This window comes from Mycetomoellerius zeteki, unplaced genomic scaffold (assembly GCF_001594055.1).
Source record: "Mycetomoellerius zeteki isolate Tzet28-1 unplaced genomic scaffold, Tzet1.0 scaffold150, whole genome shotgun sequence".
Taxonomy (NCBI): Eukaryota; Metazoa; Arthropoda; class Insecta; order Hymenoptera; family Formicidae; genus Mycetomoellerius; species Mycetomoellerius zeteki.
Window position 1 is genome coordinate 428828 of NW_017256448.1, and position 27789 is coordinate 456616.

The window sequence follows — 27789 nt, forward strand, 5'->3', positions numbered from 1 at the left end:
AAAAAAGTCGCTGGGGGCCAGATCTGGTGAATACGGTGGATGGTCAATTAATTCGAACCGCAATTCGTGAATTTTTATCATGGTGACTGCTGATATTCGATTTTTTCCATTTTTACAAAAACATTGACATTGACTGGCACAAATGACTGTCAAACAACAACTAAGCGCCGGAAGTAGCTACAATTTTCGCAGATATCTTTCAAAGTATGTACGATTATAGTACCAAAATTGTTTTGACGAGTAATGCCATTTTCATGTTGAGGCTTAAAACTTTTCAGACAACCTATGTATATCTGTAAGCGATTTTATATGCGTTATTTCCCGTGTTTCAATTTAGTTCAAGATGCCGATACGCTGTACCACGACGTACCGCGTTTAAATTATAAAAATAAGGTGTTACTGTATTGCTCTCAGTGTGTACTTGAAGTTAAATCACCGACTTTTGTGCGCTTTTTTGGTAATTCACAGAGAATTGTAAAAAGGTCACACAGCGCGCGCGCGCTGGAAATTGGCCCCCGTTCAGCATTCTTTACGTACGTGGATACGTTAAAGCACTTATTTACGTTTTTTATTCGCCATATTGGGTCCACCATTTTGAATTTCTAAATTTTGAGTTCGGATTTGAAATCAGCAACTCCAAAAACCTCTACGTATCAAATTTCAACACAATTAAAGTACTTAAATATTTTTGTTCGCCATATTGGGTCCACCATTTTGAATTTCTAAATTTCGGGTTCGGATTTGAAATCAACGACCTTAAAAACCTTTACATACCAAATTTCAACACAATCGAAGTACTTTTAGTATTTTTGTTCGCCATATTGGATCCGCCATTTTGAATTTCTATATTTTGAGTTCGGATTTGAAATCAGCGACCTCAAAAATACCCGAGTACTAAATTTGAGTAAGCAATTCGAGCATTTTTATTTAATTGATCATTTTGGCCATTTTTTCCGATCTCCTAGCCCACACTGTGCATCGACCTAAGTTAATAGTTACAGCCTATTATAAACCGGTCCTAAAGCTTATAGTCCGTTAAAATCCCAAAATTATAGACACCGCTTTACGTTTATTATAGAATTTCAAAAATAAAAGACGTGCTGAATACACAGCCATTAATATATAAAATCGAAAATTAAAGACTTAAAAAAATATTGTTCGATATTCATCTAATGGAGGATAATACTTAAGAAAATCACGTCTATTGTACAATTTTCATTATATTTTTGCACTATTAGATGTTTATATACAACAAAATAAAAAGACAACACCTATCTAAATCCATATTTCTTCTAAAATAAAATTTCTTTTCAATGAGAAAGTCTCTAGAATTCTAGATAATTTGAAAATTTTATATTATTTGCATTATTTTGCTTATCAGAAATATTTTGCAATCGTATGCAAATAGGAAGTCTTTATAGTTCATAAGTCGATTACAGTTCATTAAGAAGAGCATTAAAAATTGGATAATGCTATTATCAATAATAGCATGCTACGTAATGTGCTTCGATATATCTATTCTATATGTATATCTGAAGAATTTTTATAAGAATTCAGATAAAAGCTGCATCTTGTATATACATCTTATTTTAACCTTTGTACGTATAAAAATATGATTATGATTAATCAGTGAATATGAAGGAAGTACATAGATATGCGTAACAAAAAGTAGAAAGTATAATGCAATCTGCAATACGCAACTGCATATTTTTTTTTATATCAAAAGATTTTTGTGTTTCATATCAATTGATTTTATTCTGTGTATAAAAATATTAAAAGTGTGAATACATTATATATTTTATAAGTTGCATCAAAATATATCAGATTAAAATACCTTATCATTATTAATCTTTTAATAATGAATATATAATTTTACTTTTATTTTTAAAGTTTGACTTACACATTTTTTAAAGACTTTCTATAATATTAAATAATGTGTTAAAATATAAACGTATTTTGTAAAGACGATCATTCGAACATAAATAGAAGGATTCGAGGTTTGAAGGAGAAAGTAAAAAACCTAATTATTAGCTTTAAGTGAAACATTTATAAACAAAAATAATACTAATTTTTTTAGAAGACTGAAGAAGAGAAATTACTTCAGCCTCATGAGAACATATTACAAGAAGATATAATAGAATAATCGTAAACTTTTAGTTTTTCTTCATTAAGTAAACTATTAATTGCTGATTAAACATCATCAGCGTTCCGCAAAATACAAAAGTTAATAAAGATGAATGAAGTCATTGAAGTTCTTTGTTTTCTCCTTCAATATTTCTTATCTATATTAAAAAAGTTGTTTTTATGAAATGTGTTATATTCTAACATAGTACAATATTATTTAATATTATAAAAGTCCTTGTGGAAGATGTTTAAGGGAATACTTTATGATAAATAAATTTATCATAAGTATAATTACAAGGATACGAGATACGTATCTTTATAATTTATAAAACAGTACAAATTTACCTTTCTAAAAAAAGGCGTTAAGTGTTTCTCAAAAAAAATTGTATTAAATTGAAAAATATATAACACGAAGCGAGGTCCAAAAAAAATAATCAAACCCAAACCATATTTTGGTATAGGTTGGTCCTCGCTTGCGTGGACAGTCGTGCATCCCTTGGTAGAGAAGGGATGGCCCTTGTTTCGGGAGGGATAGTTCTTAACATTAATTCTTATATCTTAACATTAATAACTGTGGCGCCAAATTATAATCCTATAAAAATTTATACTTTTACTCAACTCAAATAATATACAAATACTCAACCCAAGTGTGATAAATATTAGTCGTATAAAAGATTTGATATTAATAAGTGGCGTCAAGTTATTATCTCAAAAATTGTTGCGTTATTTGGCTCAACTTAAGTGATCTTACTTAACCCAAGTGATATGTATCAGTTGTATTATGTAAATATAAATTTTATTTAAATTGAATTTTTTTCATTTTATACTGTTACCTCATTAATTAATTGTTATGAAATCCATTCCATAGAAGTGTAAATTACAGTGTCATTTAGTAAAATTGATATTCTAATAGATTCTTGCTTTGCGTACACTTTACAACGCGAAGCGAGGACTACCCCACCTCTGTCCTGCCTAAAGACGTTCGACATTCCACGTAAAGCGAGATTCACCCCATCTTCCCCCCCTGCCTAGGGGTGCACGATTTTACAGGGTCCAAAAAGAATAATCAAACCCAAACCATATTTTGATGTGGGGTGGTCCTCGCTTCACGTGGACAGTCATGCATCCCTTGGCAGAGAAGGGGACCTCGTGGTTTTGCGTGGAAAGTCATTATGCAAGGAGGGAAGGGTTTGGGATAGTTCTTAACATTAATTTTTAACATTGTATGTAGCAGAAATAAGACATTATTTATTAAACTTTTTTTATTAATGACTTTTTAATAACGACCGACGCATAAACTTGTCAGAGGTTACTCAGGATCATGACCTTGATAATATGTGTCAAGGTCAAAGTCATAGGAGCAGGGTCCCCTGTTCGATATGTTTACACAATCTTTTATACAACTGATACGTATCACTTGGGTTAAGTAAAATATGTCTCACTTGAGTTGAGTCAAATAACACAACTTTTTGGGATTATAACTTGGCGTCGATTATTGATATCAGATCTTTTATACGACTGATATGTATTATCATTACATGGCATTATATGGAATCACATGGCGTTTTGTGTATGATATAACTTTAAAATCAAATAGGATATTTCTATTGTATTGCAAATCTTGTTTTTTTCAGAGAGTATATTATTTGTCTTTGGAATATTATATGGGAAGATCGCTACAAAATACAATGATCAATTTAGGGATACAAGGAGCATGCGACGAAGCTATGTATCAGGCAAGTGCTTTTATTTAAATAAATTTATGTAAATGTATCAAATATATAATGAAAAATGTATTAAAAAATAACACGCTCTAAAGACCAATTTCTTTTATTTCCAAAAATAATTGAAATAAACGAGTTATTTTCAAAAGATGTACGCCATTTGCGGATTATTTCCGTATTTTGAGACATCGTTAAATGAACCAGTAATTGTAATATCTTGTAATTCATCTTATCAGTGAAAAAAAATAATCTATTTTATTAGACATTATTTCTGAGTAGTAGGTATATATAAAAAGAATCCTCCAGTAAAGCGGTTCAATATTAGGTTGCTTTTCACCTTGATAAACAAAAATTGCAACATTAGTTTTTAACGATATATCAAGGAAATAATCCGTAAACTGTGTAGCTACTTCGAAAAGAATACCCGTAAGTATTAAATAAATTATTTTTTTACCAGACTACGTGGCAGAAATAAGAATTAAAAATAAGACTCTACACATCAAGTAACGATACAATTATGAAAAGGGTGCTAATAATCATTCTGTGCGTATCATTTAGTTCAGTTTTAAGAATCCTCGAGATGTGTGTGTGTGTGTGTGTGTGTGTGTGTGTGTGTGTGTGTGTGTGTGTGTGTGTGTGTGTGTGTGTGTGTGCGTGAATAATAATCTTAACAAACTTAAGCTTGTTCACAGAATCATGAAAAAACTCAAGTTATACGTATGAGAAATGCTGCAAGATCACGAAACTTATGTAAGTACAGGTTTTGTTCACAAGCTGAAAAGACAGGGAATTCATTTCACTGTTTATATAGAGAAAGTTATATTACAGTGACGAATTGATTCCAAGAGTTTATGTGGGCTCTCCAAGGTTTATAAACTGACATATCATTTAGAATTATTTGTTTCTCTAGTCTATCGATAATTCTTTGCATTCTTTAGCTGCCTTTTTGCACTGCCTTTTTTGAAATGTATACTTACACCTGAGAGAGTCATGTTGGTAGTAGCTTTCAATTGGTTTACAAATTATCAAGTTTACAAGCAGTGCTGGGTGGTATCTAGATACACATGTCTAGAGATACATTTTGTGTATCTAACCTGTATCTGAGATACATTCAAATTCGAGTATTTGTATCTGTATCTAGATACAGAAATAGATCTAAATTGATTTTTAGATACATTTTCAGATACATTTCCTTAGCAAAGCCACGATTCTATCACATATGTGTTAACGTCACTCCTGATTAAGGTCTGAACAAATATAAGTTTGATTTGCAAAATAACAAATGATATCTGGAAAGTTTTATCGTAAATCGTTTTAATTGGAATTTGCAATTTTTCGTTTGTCGAGTATCATGTTATAGAAGTGATAAAGTATTATTAGTGCCGAAACTCCAGTTTTTGTTTATAAAAAACAGCATGTGTGATGCGTACGTAAGAATTTTTAGTTACTTTATTATACCTATTCTATTCTAGTTTAATGTCTTCAAAATAACGAAACTAAAAGTGATTAATAAATAATTTATTTAGTATGTTTTTTAATATTACCATAATTATAACAAAATACAAAATGTAATTTGAAAGTATTTGATATGTATCGGAAGATAGACAGAAGACAGAAGACTTTTAAAGTATCTGTATCTGTATATAGATACATTTTCGCACATGTATCTGTACCTAGATACATTTTAAAAGTATTTTATCCATCGTTGTCTACAAGCCGATAGCAATTTTATTTTAATTTCCTTGAACGTAGTTTCTTTGTTCACTAATATCTCAACGGATCTTGCTATACAATGTAATGAAGAAATGGAATTACATTCAAAGGTTGTAACGTACCCGAGAATATATTTTTAGAGGCCTTAAGACTAGTTTTAGAATTTACGTTCTTCGCTTTCAATAACATATTATATAAATAAAAATTCTTTTAGGGAGTGACTATTCTTTGCAATTTATTTTCGACATGATCAACGCGAAGCTTTTTTCTTTTTTCCAAGTAGAATTCGCCGCAATCATGTGAAGCATTAAGAATACACGATTGAAGCCTATACTTTAGTCTCTTTTTGAGATCGCTGAGGATGATTTGGTTTTGATGAAATGGTATTGAAACGTTCGTTATGTGTATCCTCATTTGAATTTATATAAGTTTAATAAATAGATTTTGTCTTGCGCGCGCGCGCGCGCGCGTGTGTGTGTGTGTGTGTGTGTGTGTGTGTGTGTGTGTGTGTGTGTTGTAAAATATCTATGCTACGTGAACTGCATTGCGTTTGACTCTTAGAACTCTTTTCACAATTGTATTGTTACGGACTATTTGAAATTTAAAGATATACCTTGATGGAAATTTTTTCCTGAATTGTAATGAATAATGATGAAATATTACTGAATTTCATATTGAAATCAAAATTGACTCACTTTCAGTATTATTTCATTAAAATTTTATTAAAATTCATTAAGATTTCATTACAATTCGTTAATATTTTATAAATAATTCAATACAAAATATTGTTATATTTAGTTTTGCGTTGGTATAAAACTACAATATTAGAATATATGCAAAAAATATGTTATAAATTCAACATGTCTGCAGATAATCTGAACTTCGATTATATAGACCACCCTTTCTTTATACCAGCCAGTCGTTGTGTTTATAACGACAGTTGCGCAGCTTTTGTACTATATAAAATATCTGCGCAACTATCGAGCACATAACGATTGCATAACGAATTATAGAATATAGAAAGACTGGTTATATAGAGAACACGACTAAATTTTACCTGCAAGAATTGACACCTTCGAGCAGCATTCCTAGAAAGATCAATTCAACGCTTTTCATTACAATGTTAACTGATTTCATTATTTTTCAGCAGATTTCATTATATTTTTTCAACTAATTCCAACATTATCCTGTTTCTGTTTTCGATAATTCATTAATGAATCTGTAAAAATAATTTTAAATGCATTGAAAAAAATGCATGTAATTTTACATGGAAATTACATGTTCATGACTGGAAAATTGCCTAAATATGATTAGAAATTTACAATTTCCAGTAAATTTCCAAGCATATTTATGTAATTCAGATAATTTTCCAGTCATATACATGTAATTTCCATGTAAAATTACATACATTTTTTTCAGTGTATATACTTTGTTCCCATTTCATTATTTTTCAGATATTTTCATTAATTTTCCTTAGACTTTATAGTATTTCATAATCGATTTCAACAATTTCAGCGGTTTTTTCCATCATGGAATATTTAAAAAAATGTATTTATTACTTTTAAGTTAAAAAAAATATTATTCACTTTCTTTTGAATTGATGAAAGTGAAAAGATCTTTCTTATGTTTTTTATTTGCTTCAGATAACTAACAGTATACTTTTATTACTATTTATTAAATAAGGTATAATTACGCGATTCACACAAAAATTTTGTGTAATTTATTGATCAAAGTCATATATATTTATACAGAAGAAAAGAAAAAATACTTCTTGATATTTAGAAAATATATATAAGAATTTATTTATTTAGTAACTCTTATTAAGGAGATTTCTAGTTTAGAGTGAAAAAAATCGTTTTTTCTTAATTATCAAAATCATTATAATCTTAATAATATATATACCTTTAAAATGATTTTACAAAATTCAAATATTTTGCCTTAGAGATTTCAAAGAATCGATATTAGGGACAGCGCAATAGATATTTTTTCCCTTACATTTTTAAATATTTTTTCCTTTTCGATTTCGCATTTTTCTTGAATAATATATCTAATTGTATATTCTTTAATTAAAAAATGTAATTTATATAGATCGAAATTCGAGGATAATATCGTAATGTGAAACTTTGTGAAAAATTACTATTATATTATTAGCAATAAAAGTCTAACCTATTTTTTTCGTAAAGTAGGTTTTTAAATATAAATGTTTTTAAAGTATGACTAACTAAAAATGTTGATAAAAAAAGTCATTTGCCCGTAACTTGTGTACAATAGTATTAAATGTAGAACACTTCACTGTCACCAAACTAAACAAAATATTGCCGCTGCATACATACTCACATGATGATATAGGAAGTGTAAAAAGTATTCGTATAGAGGAAATTATGATAAAGAAGCCTCATTTATAGAAAATAAACATTAATCAGTAATTTTATACGACGAATACATTATATCCTAAGAACATAACCGAAATTAACCGTGTCCATGATCTTAAGAATTAATTTTATTTCTTTATCATTTCTTTGTGCTTAGGAAATAGATCATCTTAATCATTCTATATGTATAATTCTGTATCATCTATAAAATTCCATATAATTATTTTTTGTAGATGGGTTTAGATATAGAAGAATTGGAAGAACTTGAAGAAGACGCCGGACTCGGTAACGGAGGATTAGGTCGTTTAGCTGCCTGCTTTTTAGATAGTATGGCCACGTTAGGTTTAGCCGCTTATGGATACGGTATACGTTATGAATATGGTATATTCGCACAGAAAATAAAAAACGGTGAGCAAATAGAGGAGCCCGACGATTGGCTCAGATATGGCAATCCCTGGGAGAAAGCTCGGCCAGAATTTATGTTGCCGGTGAACTTTTATGGCCATGTGATTGACACTTCGGAGGGCAAAAAATGGGTGAATACGCAGGTAATAAATCCTTTTAATACATGATACTTTATACACAGAATGTGTTTCAAAAGATTGCTAAATGTTGCTTCATTACATATTACAAACAATTTGACAGGGTTGGGTAAGTTAATGGTTTTTAAACTAATAATTAAGTTAAAAGTTAATGAATAAAAACTAATTCAGTTAAAGTTACATTAAGATTAAATTAACTCAAGTTAAATAAAAAGTAAATTTTGAAAGACATTATTTTTATTAAATCAGGATACCCTAATTTTTTAAAAATAAGTTTACTTTAAATAACAAAACAATTACAAGATAGATCATCAGATATATTTAATATTTTATTTGTAATGACAGAGATATTTCTTGTACAATAAAAAACTGATTTTTAGTATTTTTATATAGATATTTTTTTCATATTTTGATATTATAAAAGAAAAATAAAATAGAATTTTTAAGAATGTAAATAATCTTATATCTTCTCTTTGTACTGGCCATGCCTGTATGTTTTTTGAAAATATGTATTAAAATAAAAAATTTTTATTCTTTTTTTATCGCTCGTTAGACATAAAATGAGCATGACATAATAGCGTTCCCTAAATGCAGACTCAACTCACGTTTATTTTTGGGTACTACAAGCGTCGCGTCCATCACACAATCATGGAGCTTTTTCTATACTATTATCTAATGAAGATTTTATAGAAAATAATATTTATTTAGGAATAAAAATAAAACTTTAATTTAAAAAGAAAAAGATTAATAAATTAAACAATAAGATGAGAAATAACGGTTCAAATGATTAAAAATCAATCATAAACCAAAGGGTTAAAAGCCGATTAAATTAAAACTTCAGTGCTAATCCACTACAAAATAAAATTCATGCATTTAGGCCTAGTTCCACAACTCACGGTTAACGCTTAACCGAGGTTCAACTTATTCACTGTCTTTTTCTAATTCTAGAATTGGAAAGAGATGAGAAACAAGTTGAACCTCGGTTAAGAATTAACTGTGAGTTGTGGAACCTGGGCTTTAACAAATATTTTGATCCATACATGAAGTCATTATCAAGGTTACAATAACCGGTGATTAAAAATAGTACAAAATTTAAAGTCACATACAGATAGAAAAATCAAAAAATTATGCAAAGCAAAAAACCAAATTCATTCCAAATCCAGGAACATTAGTAATATAAAATTAGAGGTACTGTTAGAAAGCTGTTATAATTTTAAAATTCATTGCAATACTCTCGTAGATTAGCGTCAATAGTCCTCAATTTAAACGCACTGTTGTAATCCGACGATGATGCCAATCATTATGGTCATCCTGCTTTTAAATCGTGAATAACAATAACAGATCTTGTGACGGATATAACGCATCAATATTAAAAATTATATTAAATAATTTTTTCCCAAAACAAATTATGATATAACATTGTCTCATTGTAAAAATAATTAGATTTCGAAATGTACTCCGCCTTATTCATTAAACATTACGTTACTCTTATTCGCTTTTGTAATAAGAAAAATGACATCGGGGTGTACAATCACAATTTTTTTAGTTTCATTTAAACATATTTGATTAATAATTTTTTATTAAAATTATAAGATGGAATATTATAAGAGTTTATTAATGATAGGAATAAACTGATTTCTAACGTATTTGATTATGACAACGAGCCAAAGTTTTCTCTATGTGTTTAATGAACTCAAACATAGTTTTCTGTTTAGTAAATTTAATAAATTAAAATTTAAAGATAATTAAATTAAGATAAAAATTAATTCATTTAAAATTAACTAAATTAAATTAAAAGTTATTCATTTTTTAACTCTCTCTCTTATTTTATTTATCTTTTAACTTACTAAGTATAGTTATTATCCAATCCTGCAATTTGGACTGATTTCTCTTTTTCAAAATACTGACGTATCTACAGTTTTAGTGGAAAATGTAAAGCTAAAAATCTTGCAAGAGAAAATATGACACAATTATGTATATACGTCGACACTATATTTCAACGAAGTTTTAATTCAAAGCTTGTTCACAAAAATGCCCAAAGTTAGAAATAAAATAGCGAATTTCTCGATATTTTATTAAAAAAATTTTCTAAATTTTATAGAAAATCTCTGATTAAACGAATGTCCGATGATTTGGGGATACTTCGTATAAATAATCTGTAATAATAATAATTATGTTATTTTATTTAATGTTATTAATACAGGTTATTTTTGCCATGCCGTATGATAGTCCAATTCCCGGCTACAAAAATAATGTTGTTAACACATTGAGGCTGTGGTCCGCAAAGTCGCCTATAGAATTTAATTTGAAGTTTTGTAAGTATCGAATCTCAATAAGTTTCCATGATACAACAATAGTTGTTCTATATTTTGATTTTTTTCTGTATTACTGACTCTTTACAGTTAACGATGGTGACTATATACAGGCTGTGATTGATCGCAATCTGGCGGAGAATATTTCTAGAGTTCTTTATCCCAACGATAATTTCTTTGAAGGCAAAGAGCTCAGATTGAAACAGGAATACTTTATGGTAGCTGCTACTCTGCAAGACATCATCCGAAGATATAAATCTAGCAAATTCGGCTCAAGGGAGCACCATAGAACTGATTTTAAAGCTTTCCCTGATAAAGTAGCTATTCAACTCAACGACACGCATCCGTCCCTAGCTATTCCCGAGCTGATGAGAATTCTTATCGATGTTGAAAGACTCTCTTGGGAGGAGGTATGTTTATCATATGGGATTATTATCTACATGTTAAAAAGAAGATATTTTAAAAAATTTATTAAAATAGGAAAAAAATTACAACTTATAATTATGTATTTTTCATGTGTAGTTAATTTATATTTTATTCCATTTTAAAATAATGAAAATGACTTTGATATGACCTTGAATCATGACCAAATTAAAGTCATTTTAATATTCTTCTAAGAAAAAATAATTTTTGTTTAAAATATTTTTTACATCTCATAGATTCGGAATCTGGTAATCCACGAGTTATGCGAATTAAAATAAGATATTTTAAAAAAAAATACAAAACCTCTTCTTTTCTCTTCGACGTATTCAAAATTTTGAAGGTATCTATTAAAAGCTTTAAAGAGTTAAAAATTTCTTTTACTTTTTGCAACTATTCGAGATTATCATTGATATATCTAATGTAATTTGATATATATGTAGTAAGTCCATTACTGTAGACGACCGATTTTTTTCAATTTCCGGCTTTTCTAAATGTATACTTAATAGTGTCATTGATAGTAACAGAATGGAGTCTTTATTATACGAAACAGATATCTTGGAATATCTTAACTTTTAGGCTTGGGACATTACGACACGTACATGCGCCTATACAAATCACACGGTTCTTCCCGAAGCATTAGAAAGATGGCCCACCCATATGTTGGAGAGTATTCTTCCAAGACATTTGCAGATCATTTATGAAATAAATCACTTGCATCTTCAAAATGTCGCAGCTAAATGGCCTGGCAATATGGACCGTATTCGTCAGATGTCCTTGGTAGAAGAGGAAGGTGAAAAGAGAGTTAATATGGCTCATGTGTCAATTGTTGGTAGTCATGCCATAAATGGAGTTGCTCGCATTCATTCTGAAATTCTCAAAGACAGTGTGTACGTAGAATTTTTTTAGTTCTAAATCTAGCAATGCTTTGAGAAGACTATCGAAACGTTTAATATCTTCCTTTTATTAGCTTCCGAGCCTTTTACGAACTGACACCGGAGAAATTTCAAAACAAGACAAACGGTATCACGCCGAGAAGATGGCTGCTACTTTGTAATCCAAATCTGTCTGATATAATTGAAGAAGTCAGTATTCAAATACATGAACATTATTTTAATCAGGGATCTGAATTTGAAAAATATTCCGGTTTGGTTCTGGATGCACGATTTATTTAATTATAATTGTTTTAATTAATAACATTATCAAGTAAAATAAAAAAATAGAAATGTCCTCTTAAAAAAATACTCTATTAGCTTGAAGAAATGATTGATTTTTGTAAATAAATGAAACATTAAAAGTAACAAATTATGAATACTGAAAAAACTGTAAATTAATTTTATCGATTTGTTTATGTGTGTGGTTCCGGTACCATAAAATGAACGTTGTAAAATTTCAATACATCTAATGATTTTGATTCATTTTAAGAAAGTGTTATCGGTTTCAGTTTAAGTTCTATCCAAATTTTTGATTTTTATAACTACGAATTATATATGTGTATCTTTTACATGTATATAATTTTGCGATTTTTTAATAATTGTAGAAAATCGGTAGCGAATGGACAGTTCATCTAGAACAATTGGAACAATTGAAGAAATGGGCGAAGGATCCGGTATTCCAACGAAATGTTGTTAAAGTCAAACAGGAAAATAAATTGCGACTAGCTCAAGCATTAGAGAAAGAATATGGCGTTCGGGTTAATCCAGCATCTATCTTTGATATCCAGGTTAGACAACGAATACAAACACGTGTTTGATATTTCAAGTAAAAGTGTGAAATAATTCCTGAAATAATGATACATTTCTCAATTGTTAAAAACAGCCGCAATTAATTTATTGCGTGTCATTTCTCGTCTCTAACGTCACACAACCAAACTGGCGCCTCTTGAGAGCCGAATCTTAAACTGCATGAAAAAAAAATTCAACAAGGTTTGAGATGACATAATACAAGATTGAATTATGATATTTTGTTAACAGGTGAAGCGTATTCACGAGTACAAACGACAATTATTGAATTGTTTACATGTCATCACTTTATACAATCGAATAAAAAAAGATCCGTCTGCTTATTTTGTTCCGAGAACTGTGATGATAGGTGGTAAGGCAGCGCCAGGTTATCATCTGGCAAAGAAGATTATTAAACTCATCTGCAGCGTTGCTAATGTTATCAATAATGATCCGATCGTTGGTGATAAGCTCAAGTTAATCTTCCTTGAAAATTATCGCGTGACCTTGGCCGAAAAAATCATACCAGCCGCGGATTTGAGCGAGCAAATTTCGACTGCTGGCACCGAGGCGTCTGGCACTGGCAATATGAAATTTATGGTCAGTAATACTTGGCAACGAAATGAAATTTTAGATTACGCATTTGTTTACATGTCTGGCGAGATAATCTCGATAATAAACTCACTTGACAAACATGAAACCACGAATGATCTTAATTACTTCTTGTGATCTTATCTAATTTATTTAATAAGTATTAACATGTTTCTATGATTGCAGTTATTTTTTTAAAATTGTAAATTATAAAATTTGGTTCAGATAATGGAGCTCTGCTTTATTTTTAGCTGAACGGCGCATTAACCGTTGGTACTTTAGATGGAGCAAATGTAGAAATGGCAGAAGAGATGGGTAATGAGAATATCTTCATTTTTGGTATGACAGTAGAGGAAGTAGAAGCTCTACAAAGAAAAGGTTATAATGCGTACGATTATTATAACAAATTACCGGAAGCTAAACAGTGTATCGATCAAATCCAAGGAGGATTCTTCAGCCCAAATAATCCTGATGAATTCCAAGATATTGCTGATGTATTGCTTAAGTGGGATAGATTCCTACTCTTGGCTGATTACGAGAGCTATATAAACATACAGGATCATGTTAGCAAAGTTTATCAGGTACTTAATCTTTTGTAATTACCTTTCTTATAAACTTTTTATAAAAAAGATTGACTGGAACATTTAAATCAACTAAGTACGAGAAACGCCAATTATATCAAAGTTATATGTTAGACTGATACAGGCACATGTATTTAAAATAAATTTTTTATCTCAGATATATGACTGCGCGCCAACTACTTTCGATCGGTCAGTTTCATTGCACAAGCATATAATAATATTCTAATACGATGTATATTTCAATTTTAAGAAATTTTATTTTTAATTCGCGGATGTACTACTTTAAAGCATCTACAAGTCGCACAGACTGTGTCGCATGTCGTATGAGAATGTCGCAGAAATACTGTTTCTAGGAGTCTATTCTATAACTCTTAATGATTGCAACGATATCGTTAATTGACTGCGTTTAGCAGAACACAATAGTTTTGCAATCGTTTGTGATTGTCTGCTTTGAAATAGCTAGGACCATTCCTGCATTCTTATTCAAAAAAATTCTAATTTAAATTTAATTTTAACTTGAAATTTTAATTTTCTACAAGATCTCCATGATACAATAATCGCTTGTTAATTGTTTCAGGACGAGACCAAATGGGTAGAAATGGCTATCCATAACATAGCCTCATCGGGAAAATTCTCATCAGATCGTACAATAGCGGAGTATGCGCGCGAGATTTGGGGTGTTGAACCGAACTGGCAGAAACTCCCGGATCCGCATGAGCCTCGTGATATTTAAATAAATTCACCACTATTTTCTCATAAAGTGTTCCGATATTTGTCTGTCTTTTTTCATAACTAATAATATCCTCCTATGTCGTAAACGATAATGTTTAAGACATTAATGCCAGAATAATCATAATTGCACAAAATAGTAGGAATTATTATTTGCAAGTATACAGAATATTTCAAAGTTCGCGAATCAAAATACTACAGTAAAAAAATTTTCAAAAAATTAAGTAAAAGTACGTTGAAATGTGCGTGTATTAATATTACCGTACATGCGATTCATAGACAGATGGTTGTCGAAACATAATCTGTAAATGGCTATATTTAAAGTCGAAATATATAAATAAAGTGTTTAAATTTAAACTCTTACCTCTGCAAAAAAACTATTGCTTTAAATAAAAATGTACATATAACCTTTTTACTTAATTTTTCGAATATTTTCTTGTTGTGATATTTTGATTCGCGAGTTTCAGAACCTGTATATATCGCGATTATTTCTTACAATAAATATTTGTTTACAGAAATAAGGGCTTTTTAAATATTGCCTAAAATGGCACAGATATTACTAAAATCTGTTTATGTTCACCTTTTTTTAATGAAACTACGGTATAGCACACTATGGTATAATACTCTTAATTACTAGAGCAGAACTGGGCAATATCTGCACATTTCGACCGATTTTCAACTTGGTTCTCGCCCTTTACCTCACTAATCAGCGCACAGTTTAAATGCCGATTGGCATTTAACCAAACTGAAAATTGACCGAAATATACAAATATAGCTCAGCTCTAAATTAGAGTACCATTCTCTTTTTGTATATAAAATTCAAGAGAATGATTTTATCGTATGATAATGATGTCATCTGTAAATTAAGAGTACGTTCTGTTTTGGACTTAAAGTGCTTGTAAGCTTCATTTGCCCTTATTTAAAGTTTGATAGATAACAAGTATGAACCGATGCTTACAGCGTGTGAGTGAGTAAACAGAATGCACCCAACATAGCATCTGTTCAAAATTATCATACATCGACGAGTATAAAATTTATGAATTAAAATTGAAGATTGGATGAACTTGAATTACATGGCACAATACTCATACACACACAAATTTTAGATATAAATAAATTTAAATTAAATATAACTTCAATTAAATTTAGATTAAATTTTCATTGACAGATTGAGAACTATTATATACCTACCTACACAGAACATAATATGTTAGATATCCTCTATGGATACTAAGGATATCCATAAGTTCGTAATCAACAGCCATTAGACATAGGATTTACATATTGAAATGTAGAGATATTGAGATCTCTTGAATATCCATAGAATATCTAATTTTAAGTATTTTTGTGCGCGCACAAACACACACACACACACATACACACACACAAACAAATACACACACACACACATATATATCTATCAGACTTTATCGGAGCGTTTTATATTGAGTTGTTACGTGCCATGTTTTTTACTTACTCCATAAAAAATCTTGTTTACGAGATTGTCAGAGGCATTTTTTTATACCTCTAGCAGCACATTCTATATGCTATATATGTATCTAGATGTCTATTAGTAGTTATCCATTAGATATGGACATGTAGATATTCGCTAGATATCTATTATATATTTTGTTCTATGTGAGTAGTTTATATGAACGAAGATAAATGAAGACCACTCAATGATTCCCCTATTAATGAAAGGATTAGAAAAGTGCATGATACTGACGCTATAAACTTTCCTGTAATATCGGGCGGTATTCATAATCCGTTTTTATTTCAAGATTGTCTCATGGCCATTCTATAATAAGCCATTAGTCATAAATCAGAAGTTAGAAGATGGAAATTGACGATTGTGATTGGTCAATTTCCAACTTCTAACTTCTGATTTATGATTAATGGCTTATTGTAGAATGCGTGTTAAGTAATGTCTTAAGACGCTAATACGGCCCTCTGATTGGTTCGTGACTTCTTAAGATTATACTTAAGACGGTCTTGAATATAAGATCTGACTATAAATACCGGTTGTATAATCGTGTGATTATACGAGTATATCTATTTTGGATATCGAATCATTCTGGGCTGCGCTCTACTTGATGCTACAAACGCTTCGAAGCATTCTTTGATTAGTCAATTCGTAAAATTCTTTGTTCTGATTGATCGCTCAAACGCTTCGAAGCGTTTGTAGCGTCAAGTGGACCGCAGCCCTGATTGTGTTGAATATATTTCTTATTGTGTATGATTTATTCAAAAGTAATTGATAAAAATGTCTTTTCAAGAGTAACAGATTCTCAATCTTGATACGCGAAAATGTTCGACAAAACACAAAGAAATTTAATGAACTATATGACTGTCTTATCTTATTTTCGATATTAATGAAAGAGAAAAAGAGAAAATATGCTTATTCTCTATTTCAGGCCTGTTCAATTTGACCTCTGGAGCCAAAACGCAAACCATCGACGCAAAAAAGTTCAATATGGGTAAGATTTCGGAGACTATAAAGTGTCGATACGCGTCTGAGCGACGCTTACCAACAGTCCATGAAATCTTATATTGAACTTTTTTGCATTGATGGATTTGCGTTTTGGCTTCGGAGCTCAAATTGAACAGACCTGCTCTATTTTATCAGGAGATTATCTACACACTAATTATGTCATTACATAGTGTTTATATAAGTACTTATGTAATATATTACAAAATATATATTAAAATAATATATTGTTTAAATAATATATTGTATGTTATAAGAAGAGCATTAGTAACTTGTTGAGAATAAAATCTGTGGTGAATATTCTTGAATACGTTTTTTAGAAAATATTATAATATTTACAAAAAATAACTTCTCTGCAACATTCTATTATATATTTTAAAATGCTTAACATTGCAAGATACATAATATAGGGTTGGAAAAAGTTACTTGTAAAAGAAACTAGTTACCGTTACAAGTTACTTACTCTAAAAAGTAATGAGTTACAATTACAGTTACTTTTTATACAGTCTTTTCACAGTCTTTTGTTATATCACAAAATAATATAGGTAACATTTTGATTTACTATTATCAACAAGAAAAAAGATTTTTTACGTTTTTACATGTTATACAATTTTATTTAAATTGTATCTCCATTCAAAAGTTTATATTTATAATCTTTCTATTCCAATTTAAATAATATCTTTAATATTTCTTTTAAAAAAATATAAAAATGCGTCAATTAAAATTAAAAATTTTTTTTATGAAATTTATTCATGTTATATAATTCAACTAAATCTAAATGAGTATTTTTGAATTCCGATTCAAAGATAGTTCTATTTCAATTATAAAATAAAAAGGCATAAGAGTCAGGCGCGAAAATTAATGCGTAATAATTAGAAAACCATTAAAATTTATATAATACAATATTGAAGTTCTATATTTCAATAAATTCTCTCTCGAAAGATATTTCAAAAATGATTTATAACAATTCTTTCTTGCATCAACAGTAAATTAACATTCAGTGTCCCACTACTCTTTGGACGGAATTTTCTTATATGTGCAGTGACTCATAAATCATAATTGTAATGATAATATGAACAAACGAATACGAGAGAGAGAGCGAGGGAAGGAAAAGCGAGACAATGGAGAGGAAGAGTTTTTCACATACATACTTATACATTACTGGCTGCACTAGTTCAGAATTTCCCAACGTGGAAGAAAGACATACTCTGATCTAATGAAATCAGTTTAGCTATAAAGAATACACCTACGTATAAATTAAGAACAGGAGAATGAATCGAAAGTAATATTATTTGTTTGATTATAATGTCGGTATTAACTTTTATTTATAGTTATAAACTTTGTAGAACTTGGTCTCGATTTTGGTTCATTTAAAAAAAAAAAACAGGGTTACACGGAACGGTTTTTTGTTCTGATTCCGGTTCGGTCTGAGTTCTATTATACATTCTAAAAAAAATTGTTTTCAAAGATGATAGAATTTTCCTTTTTTTTTTTGGAAAGGCATGTCTTTTTTAATAATTAACTTGATCCATATTTGATGTGTTACTAATACATGTTAATTGACATGTCAATAATTTGACATAGAAAAAATTATTTTCAAGCAAGTGCTGTTTTAATTATTTTGTATTTCGAGTCAGATTTTACATAATCATTTCGTTTCTCAACTGAATTTTAAGATCTCTAATTAAAATGGTTATTGAACTGTATCTCAGAACATAAAACAACATTTTGATTAAGTATCATCTAATATGGTCTTGAGATTTGAGTAATAAAGAATTTCTCAAAAGCATAATAAAAGAATGAAATTGAGCATCATCGAATGAAAGAACTATGAATAAATTAATTGCTGATATTTTCGTGAGAATCCATTTTTTATGAGCTGTTATATTTCAATATTTCAATAAATATTAACTACGAATATATAATATATACATATATGTATATGTATACATTAATATGTAACAATAATATCATTTAAATGCATACACATAATTTTTATTTAAATTCAAAATTATATACACTATACATATATTTATTTATTTATTATATACACTGTTCAAATTTGCAGTTTCTCATAAAACCGCGCGTTTTAGCTTAATGAATACATTAATATTTTTCTGTGTTTTCACTTAAGTTATACATTTTTACTAATCGATAATAATGGTACAGTGAATAAGCCTATGTGAGCCAATACAAGTTCTTCGTATGTTCAACCAGGGTTGAAACGTTCGTCTGTATTTTAATTTAATTGTAATATATATACATTTACACACGAAGAACTTGTATTGGCTCACATAGGCTTATTCACTGTACCATCATTATCGATTAATTTAAATGTAGGAGCCTTTATTTATTGTTTTAATATTTATTATACACTTTTATACTTTTAATATATTGAATAACAGATTACGCGCTCCTTATGCTTATTACGTCTTTCTCCTGAATATAATATATACATAAAAAAGATTAACATTAAAATATCAGAATTATCCAAATAGAAGAATAAAGCACCAAACACAATGCGAGAAAATGGAGATAGCGATAATACGATTTCAACCCATCAAAGACTGTGTATTTCGGTATATTCAATTTTTCACGAGTTAAAACCGTATTATTCCTATTGCTATTCTCTCGCGTTTTGTCTGGAGCTTAACCTTGTTCGAAGTATATAAATGCTAAGGAAATTATGTAAAACGTTTTATATGGACAAAAATTCAATATATCTTTTTGCCTCTTTTCGGAAGTAAAAATGAAAAAAAAAATGAATTTCTTTAGAGTTATACAGTTGTAAAATACGTGGAAGTAAATTTGTATTCTCATTTCTTTTTTTCAAAGAGGCTTTGTAAAAATCACGCAATGAAAACCGATGTAATGTTGCGATTATCATAAATCGATAGGATATCATTAAACAAAAATTACAAATTATTATTGGGCAGACTGGTATGTGTGTGATTTAGAAATAATGTTATGCCATCAACAGCCAGCAAATGAATATCACTGCTAACCACAAAAATACTTTGGATAAAAACTGCTCTTCCTCAAATTGTGGTGTACCTCTCGGAGCTGCAAACAAATAATTTTGTTCTAAATTATTTCTTAATTATTATTGCAATATTAAACATTAGAAATTAAAAAAATTTTTATAACTTTTGAAAATTAATATGTGAATGCAATATACATGTAGTGATATGCCTTATGATCAGGCAAAAGGATTCGCAGAATAAAAACACCTCGATTGTATCGTGCTGTAGCTAGACAGTGAGTGTGAGTGTGTGTATGTGTGTATGTGTGCGTGTATGTGTGTGTGTGCGTGGTGGAAACATTTTGTCAACCCTTTTGATTTCTTTTTTTACAAAGATTCTTATATAGTCATACTTTGGTTCTTAAATAACATTACAAGTATTTTTTTAAAATTAAATTTAAATCAAACACACAAGATCTCTTATGGAAAAAACTCAAAATTTGAATATTTACGCGTTTAAAAAAAACTTAAGACATTCAACCTAGGATTATTTTCATATATTTAACTTGAGTGTTATCTTTAACTTGAGAGTTAACTTCCTTGCTTAAAGTTTACTCTATGGAAGATTATACTATAGAAGATTATTTTAAAAATGTCGTTTTTAAAGAGCGTCTTGAATCGGTAAATAGAACCAAAAAATTTAATAGATTAATCACCTAATTTTTATAATTTATGACAATTTGACGCTATAACTAGACTATTATACACAATAGGTGCATCCAGAAGCACGACTGCTCATTGAGCACTCTGCACTTTTGGATGCATCCAATGGGTGCATTCAGTATTACAACCGCTCACTGAGCGCTCAGTGATTGCATCTGATCTTGCATCTGATTGGCATATTCCGTCAGAACTAAAAATATAGACCAAACAGATACAAGAGCTCATTCAGCGCTCAGTGAGCGGTCGTAGTATTGAATGCACCTAGGGCGGTATTCATAGTCGATTCTTATATTCAAGACCGTCTTAAGTACAGTCTTAAGATGTCATGAACCAATCAGAGGGCCGTATTAGCATCTTAAGACATTACTTAAGACGATCTTGAAATAAGAACGGACTATGAATACCAGCCTTTGTTTATAAATTTTATCCAGAAGTGCAAAGCGCTCAGTGAGCTCTTGCGTCTGATTGGCATATTCCATTAGAGCTAAAAATATAGACAAGCAAATACAAGAGCTCACTGAGCGCGTCCGGATCTACAATAGGTGTTTTAAGCTTTAAGCCGTAAGAAATTGATCAACTACAGTCGAATGCGAGAAGAATAATTGATTGTGATTCGTCCATTTCTTATGGCTTAAGGCTTAAAAATCAATTGTAGATCCGGAGTAACCCGACTAGGATTTCTCGTGAGGGCGCACATAATTTCTTACCTAAGGGTGCGGTCAAGTAGCCGTTTCGAATGCTTCGAAGCGTTTGATTGACCAATCAGAAAAAAAAATGTCACTAATTGATCAGTCAAAAAATACCGCACCCTAAATGGCTCTTAGGGCACGTTGACATCTCTGTGAAGCTGGCAACCCAAAGTCAAAATTTCGATTTATTTAATAGAGTTCTGGCCCTTCCCCAAAGAGTTCTAGAGTTCCTGATAGGTTTTGGAAAGAATTCTGACGATTGAATGCCAAAAAAAACGTGATTTGAAAGTTTGGGGTGCCAACTTCACGTTTTTGAGAAACGAAAATTAGATATAACTTTTTTATTTCAAGTTAGAGTGAAAAATTCTAAACAATTCCGTTTGGAATACTTCCGTTTTTCGTCACTTATCCTATGGACATTCGAATTATATTTGAATCGATCAGAAAGTTCTCTCACGTCCCACTGATCGAACATGTACCTATGTCCGGATACTTACACAAGATTTATCATTATTAATATAAAATATTTTTTTTTTGCAATAATATAACTTAATTGTGTATTTAAAGATTATTTTAAAAAGTATTTGAGATTAATAATAATATAAACAAATATAAAGTTTTATGTAAATGTTCGGACATAGATACATGTCATTGAAACGTTTATTTTATATGTTTTGTATACAAGTTAGAATTTTATGACAAATTAAAATACAAATAAATTTGGAACAATATTTTTTAATGTTTTATAAGTAATATCAAATGAACATTCAACATAAACGATAATTTCTTCGCTTTTCTATTTTATAATTTTAAGTATTAAATCCAAATTTTCTATTAATAATTTGCCTTGTTACATCTTTAAGGGAAAGTTTATATCCAAGCACAAGTTTTCTTTTTTTTTATTAACATATCACAAACTCTTATAAAATTAATTTATCGGCGCTTTATTAAATTATTAATCTAATTTTCAATCCGCACACTTGCTTTTAAAACTTCATCTAAAATCATCATAAAATTCATCGTTACCAACATAGTTCTTGTACACGCGCGAGAAATATTTCTTATTTCTTAATCCAATTTTTTTGGAATGAAAGAATATAACAAAAATTCCAAGTCAGTCCTGAAATTATAGGTATTTTTCAGAAGTTTTTCAGGATATTACATTCCAGGATAATTTCAAAGATATTCAAAGATCTGGACATTCGAAAAGCTAAATATCTCGATAATACATGTATCTACATGTATAATCTCAAAAACGAAAAATATTGAAATGAATCAAAATATATTTTAAAGCTAAAAGTTGATACTTTCGTATGGCATTAATGAAATTTGTAGAAAAAAATTTGATACCAACTACGTCATAAAAATCTACAAAATCGTTATTTTTGCATCATTAAAGCCATTTTTCTCACAATTATAACGTGCGTAACCATATTTTGTCAACAATTTCGTATTCGACAGGCAAAGATACGTCGAAAATAATTATTCACATTCGTATTGTAAAAAGAAATTTTGTCAGACAAAATATAATTAATTTTTTTTTAATTTGACCCATTATATTGGATCCACTATTTTAAATGTCAGAATTATGAAATCAGAATTAAATTCAGCAATTCCGAAAATTATCAGTAAAAGGGTCTTTCACAAGTTTTGTTAGAAAGCTCCTGTCCTCAAAGGGTTAAAACAGCACTGATCAAAATTAACTAATTATATGAAAAAAAAAGCACATAAAGATAAATAGTTTTGCCTTATAATTTCACAATTACACCTTTTCCCTTAAATTTATGACGTTACCTGCGCTTGGTCGTGTTTCTCCAAAGTTAAAAGTCGATGTAAAAAAAGTAAACGGAAAAGTGCCAATGCCGAACGACATATAGGAACCATCACCAAAACCAAAGCCGGGAAAGCCGACATTGGCTTCTGGTTCTGACCTTTGACCGGCCGGGCGCGGTGGCACGTTATTTCTGAAGCATAAATCATGTTTTTTTTTATTAAACTTATATTATTTAATATAATATTTATAATATTCATTTATAATATTTAATTTTGACAAAAAGGAACGAGTTATACCTCGGATCTTCATGCTTTGCAGCACCACGTCCATATAATGGAATGACTTTATCTTTGCTTATTGCAGCTTTGCATACTGGACAAACCTGCCTGGTAGGTCTGGTCTCCAACCACTGATGCAGACATGGCCAACTGTAATATTATGTATCATTTATATTATTTAAATCATAAAGAATAATTCAGTTTTCGAGACACGCTATGTTATTATAAAATAAATACCAAAACAGATGACCGCACATACTGACTACTGCATCTTTTGCGGTATCCAAACAGATATTGCACTCAAAAATCCTCTCATCTTTTTCTTTTTCCTCAGTAGAACCTGCAGATCCTGATGACTTAGATGAACCAGCTTGTTCCCTTGTCCTGCTCATCCTTCAAGTATACATATATTAAAAATTTAACAAATATTCTTGTGTTTCAAGATAAACAATAAAATAATCTCTCAATGCATTAATACTATATAACTTTGAAATACCTTGCATATTTAATTATATTATTAATTATGTGTATATATAGCTTGCAGTTACAACTAAGAATTCATAATTTATAAATATTATCATGTGATACTCGTGCAAACATATATTTATATTTATATTGTCATGATCATAAATATGGTTAACTCATACAAATTATTATGATGTAAGACATAAGCTTGATGAAGATTACAAAGGTTACCGAGCATATTTGCAAGATTATTGATACTATACGATTTTTAAAATATCTCGTATACTACTAATTTTTTGGTAAAAATACCTTAAAATCTTTATGCACCGAATAATTATGTGAATCAACTGACAAGAGAACACATAGTTGCTTTTAAAAAAATATGTAGTTACATAGCTTATAACACTTTAAATATCCAACTCTGTATACATATTATGAAATTTTAGAATTATTCAGTACAAATATAGACATTTTTCTTTTTTTTTTACTTCTAAAATAATATAGAGATCGAAAAAGTTAAGAATTTCACTTATTAAAACAAAGATACTGAAAAATCGTGTTCATATATGAATCACGCACAAAATATTGTAAGAGGTTAGAATTAATTTCAAATAATTACAAAATTTCATTAAGGATATTATTACATTATTAGATGATAAAATTGATAATGCAATTATTAATGCATTATCAATTTTGCCACTTAATTAATGCAGACGACAAATAATTTTTGATAAATGACTATTTCATCTTTTTCAATATAATTAATATTGAATTTAATTTAAATATTCTTAATAAATTAATAAAAGCATTATTACATCTTTCCTACTTATTTTATACAAGTTTACTAAAAGACAAAAATAAATCCTTTCCCTATTTTTGTATCTAATGACTACCACGTCATTCTATTTGTAAGGTTATAAGATTATACATATTTATGTGCAATTATACCACTTAATTTTTTTATCGAAACAATCACGTCATCCTTTTATCTCTGTTTAATATGTTATTCTATTACCTCTCCTTTTTTATTCAATGGTAAAACTCACTTAAAATAATAAATTACTTTAGTTATCTCACATTCTTTCTCTCTCTCATCTTATATATATAACCTCATTATATATTCTTAAACCCACCCAATTCATATGTATTTTTTTTCATTCAACCATAACTCATCTAATAACTTAATCTGTTTCCTATTCCTTTCATTTATTTACCTATTACAACAGTTTTGCAATTTTAGTTTTGTAATAAATAGGTATATATTCGTAATAATAGTCACTTCTCACATTCACACACACACTCTCTCTGCTCGAACATTACGTCATTCTAGTTGTTTTAATACTTACATTAATATGTATCATCTAGTTCTTATAATTTACATATAGAGAACATATAAGTTCTCCTATTATTTAATCCGTTCGCTAAATTTTATATTTCAGCAATTTTAAATATTCTATCGCGAAAATTCTCTCTCTCTCTCTCCCTCCCACCCTCTCTCTCTTTCTCTAAATATATATATATAATTTATTATTATCTACGCCATTCCATCAACCATTCCCACAGTTACACATCACACAATTCTTGATTTCTCATCGCTATAACCTCTCTACATTTCATTCATCTCATTTTCTTCTCTTTCTACATTCGTATTTTTCGATGTTAAATATTTTAGCAACTTTATCTTTTCTTTCCCCTTCCTTTTCATTAACCGCATATGTCAAGTTGAAAACCGCATAACTCACTTTTTGTCAGGAGGGAGAGACGACTCTATCACGCAATAATGTGATATCTCCTTGTTTACAACGTAGTAACACAAGAATCAGTACAAATAGAACAAATAACGAAAATCTGTTTTTTCATGCAATCGAATGACTATGATCGATAAGTACAACGCGTTACGACCGCTACGTGTATACGAGACGCATGATTTCCCAAACAGGATATTAGCAAATGGCAAATGACAGAAAAGAGAAAGAGAATAATATGGCGGAAGGAACCTGGTGAAGGGGAAGAAGGAGAGGGAAGATTAAAATATGGAGCTGCGCACTGGCACACATTCAAAAGAATAGAGAACGCAAACAGAGGATGCGATTCAATTAACACTACTTCATTGACCAATAAGAAGAAAGAATTTTACGAATTGACCAATCAAAAAGTACTTCAAAGCATTTCCAACGTGAAGTAGATCGCACCTAGAAAATGGGCGCGTTCAAGTTGGACAAAACTATTATAGAAAACAAATCAGTTATGCGGGGTCTACAATAGAAGTCGTAGCGGTCGTAGGGTCTTAAGTCATAGAAAATTGACCAATCACAGTTGAATATTCTTCTCATATTTGACTGTGATTGGTCAATTTTCTACGACTAAGACCCTACGACTGCTACGACTTCGTAGTTGGACTTCTTAACTGGATTAGTTTTCTCTGCTGAACGCAGCCATTGGCTGCGTTCAGCAGACTCAACAGTTTTGCAACCGTTTTATGATTGTCTGCTGAGATAGGACCATTCTTCTAGATCTAAAAGTATGATCCAATTAGCGCGAAGAAAACTTACAACAGTTGCAAAACAAACGTTCTGCTGAACGCAGCCATTGAATGTGATTGGTTGGATCTATAAGTAACAACTTGGTTGATTTGAACACACCCAATAGCTGCGTTCCATGAAGCTGATTCTACATTAGTCGCGTCGCAGCGTCGCAAGCGTTGCGGTCCAATCAACATCAAGCTGGCACGATTTTGATTGGATCATAACGCTTGCGACACGCTTGCGACATTGCGATACGACTAATGTAGAACCAGCTTTACACACATAAAGGTACAATTTTACATAACGCAAAAATAAATAATTGGAGCGACAGATCTGTCATTATCATGATGGAATTAGATAAGGTGATCGGGAGCGGCGCACACCACTCACATCGGCCTGTTCCTAGTAATTTTTCATTGCTTCACTAATGATTTTATTATTTTAAATTAGCAAATTGGTAATGTTGACAATTAATATACACTCAAGGCTGTGGCCCACTTGACGCTACAAACGCTTCGAAGCATTTGAGCGACCAATCAGAACAAAGGATTTTACGAATTGACTAATCAAAGAATGCTTCGAAGCGTTTGTAGCGTCAAGTGGACCGCAGCCTAAGTAATCCATTGTGTATAACTCCGGATCTACAATAGGATTTTAAACTTTAAGCCATAAGAAATGGGCGAATCACAATCGATTATTCCCCTCGAATTTGACTGTAATTGGTCAATTTCTTACAACTTAAGGTTTAAAACATCTATTGTAGATCCGGACTTAAGCGCTCAGTGAGCTCTTGTATTTGTTTGTCTATATTTTTAGCTCTAATGGAATATGCCAATCAGACGCAAGAGCTCACTGAGCGCTCTGCGCTTCTGGATGAAATTAGGGCCGGTATTCATAGTCCGTTCTTATTTCAAGATCGTCTTAAGTAATGTCTTAAGCTGGTTCTACATTAGTCGCATCGCAGTGTCGCAAGTGTGTCGCAACCGTTGTGGTCCAATCAGAGTCGAGCTAAATTGATGTTGATTGGACCGCAACGCTTACGACGCTGCGATGCGA

The 27789-nt window shown here is 30.2% G+C and overlaps 2 protein-coding genes across 3 annotated transcripts in view; one reads left to right on the forward strand and one right to left on the reverse strand.

The window, feature by feature from the left end:
• LOC108720429 (glycogen phosphorylase) overlaps positions 1-16344 on the forward strand; it is a 54059-nt gene extending 37715 nt beyond the window's left edge. The window contains exons 8-17 of the mRNA XM_018444427.1: positions 3759-3860; positions 8167-8481; positions 10679-10790; positions 10878-11197; positions 11787-12097; positions 12178-12292; positions 12748-12930; positions 13181-13528; positions 13771-14100; positions 14678-16344. Coding sequence (XP_018299929.1) covers positions 3759-3860; positions 8167-8481; positions 10679-10790; positions 10878-11197; positions 11787-12097; positions 12178-12292; positions 12748-12930; positions 13181-13528; positions 13771-14100; positions 14678-14833 — 2292 coding nt within the window. The 3' untranslated portion in view covers positions 14834-16344. The remainder of the gene's footprint in view (positions 1-3758; positions 3861-8166; positions 8482-10678; positions 10791-10877; positions 11198-11786; positions 12098-12177; positions 12293-12747; positions 12931-13180; positions 13529-13770; positions 14101-14677) is intronic.
• A 3763-nt stretch (positions 16345-20107) lies between these two features.
• Positions 20108-26195, reverse strand: LOC108720433 (E3 ubiquitin-protein ligase RNF185). 2 transcript variants are annotated; one of them, XM_018444431.1, is made up of 5 exons: positions 25951-26195; positions 23981-24136; positions 23762-23893; positions 23486-23655; positions 20108-20380 (listed from the first exon to the last, which is right to left on the reverse strand). In XM_018444431.1, the coding sequence occupies exons 2-5, from the start codon at positions 24133-24135 to the stop codon at positions 20283-20285; spliced, it is 555 nt and encodes a 184-aa protein (XP_018299933.1). In that variant the 5' UTR covers position 24136; positions 25951-26195; the 3' UTR covers positions 20108-20282. The 2 variants fall into 2 exon arrangements, with proteins under 2 accessions (XP_018299933.1, XP_018299932.1); XM_018444430.1 differs by lacking the exon at positions 25951-26195 and adding an exon at positions 25555-25684.
• Between the last annotated feature and the right edge of the window lie 1594 nt (positions 26196-27789).